At 68.0% G+C, this 632-nt stretch overlaps 1 protein-coding gene across 4 annotated transcripts in view; it reads left to right on the forward strand.

Annotated features, from left to right (window-relative positions):
* The window catches only part of PPP1R32 (protein phosphatase 1, regulatory subunit 32), a 7,414-nt gene that overhangs the window by 5,007 nt on the left and 1,775 nt on the right, over positions 1-632 (forward strand). For all 4 annotated transcript variants that reach the window (XM_005872190.2, XM_005872191.2, XM_014544549.1 and 1 more), the window contains 2 exons: positions 192-305; positions 388-482. In XM_005872190.2, the coding sequence (XP_005872252.1) occupies positions 192-305; positions 388-482 (209 nt within the window). The remainder of the gene's footprint in view (positions 1-191; positions 306-387; positions 483-632) is intronic.

Raw genomic sequence — 632 nt, forward strand, 5'->3', positions numbered from 1 at the left:
GTGTCTGAGCCCCTGGGGAGGGTGAAGGCCTAGGCGCTGGGAAGGGAGGGTGTGTTGGAAACGAAAGAGTGTGGCTGGAGGGGACGGACGGACGGACGGACGGGTGGTGGGTCGGGGCAGGTGGCGGCTGCCGGCCTCTGCCTGACCTCCCTCCATCCTGGCTGCCTCCGCCTGTGCTCTGTCCCCTGCAGGTGCCCCCTCCCAGCCCGGAGCGTGGTAGCATGACCCACTGGCAATTCCAGCACCCCCAGCGGGTGCAACAGACAAATGTCTCCCTGCTGGGCCGGGAGACGGTGGGGAACAAGGTGAGGCCTGGGGTACCCCACCCCCACTGCCAAGCCCTACCTGCTCCTGACCTGACAGCCCCTCTCCCCCCCTTTTCGGCAGGAGCCCACAGGGTACAGCCTGAACAACGCCAGCTACGTCCGGAGCCCCTACGAGCCTGGCCTGGATAATCCCTACCTGACCTCCTACAGCCAGGGGTGAGCCCCTCCCTGCCCAGACCTGGGCTGTGAAGCCGGCCCTCCGGACGGGGCCAGGCCGGGCCCGTGATGAGCTCAGCCTGGGAGGAGGCTCAACACCGGGGCAGCCATGGGCTGTGGGAGCCAGGACTCCTGTTCGAGAGGACTGGG

This window comes from Myotis brandtii, unplaced genomic scaffold (genome assembly GCF_000412655.1).
Source record: "Myotis brandtii unplaced genomic scaffold, ASM41265v1 scaffold369, whole genome shotgun sequence".
Lineage (NCBI taxonomy): Eukaryota > Metazoa > Chordata > Mammalia > Chiroptera > Vespertilionidae > Myotis > Myotis brandtii.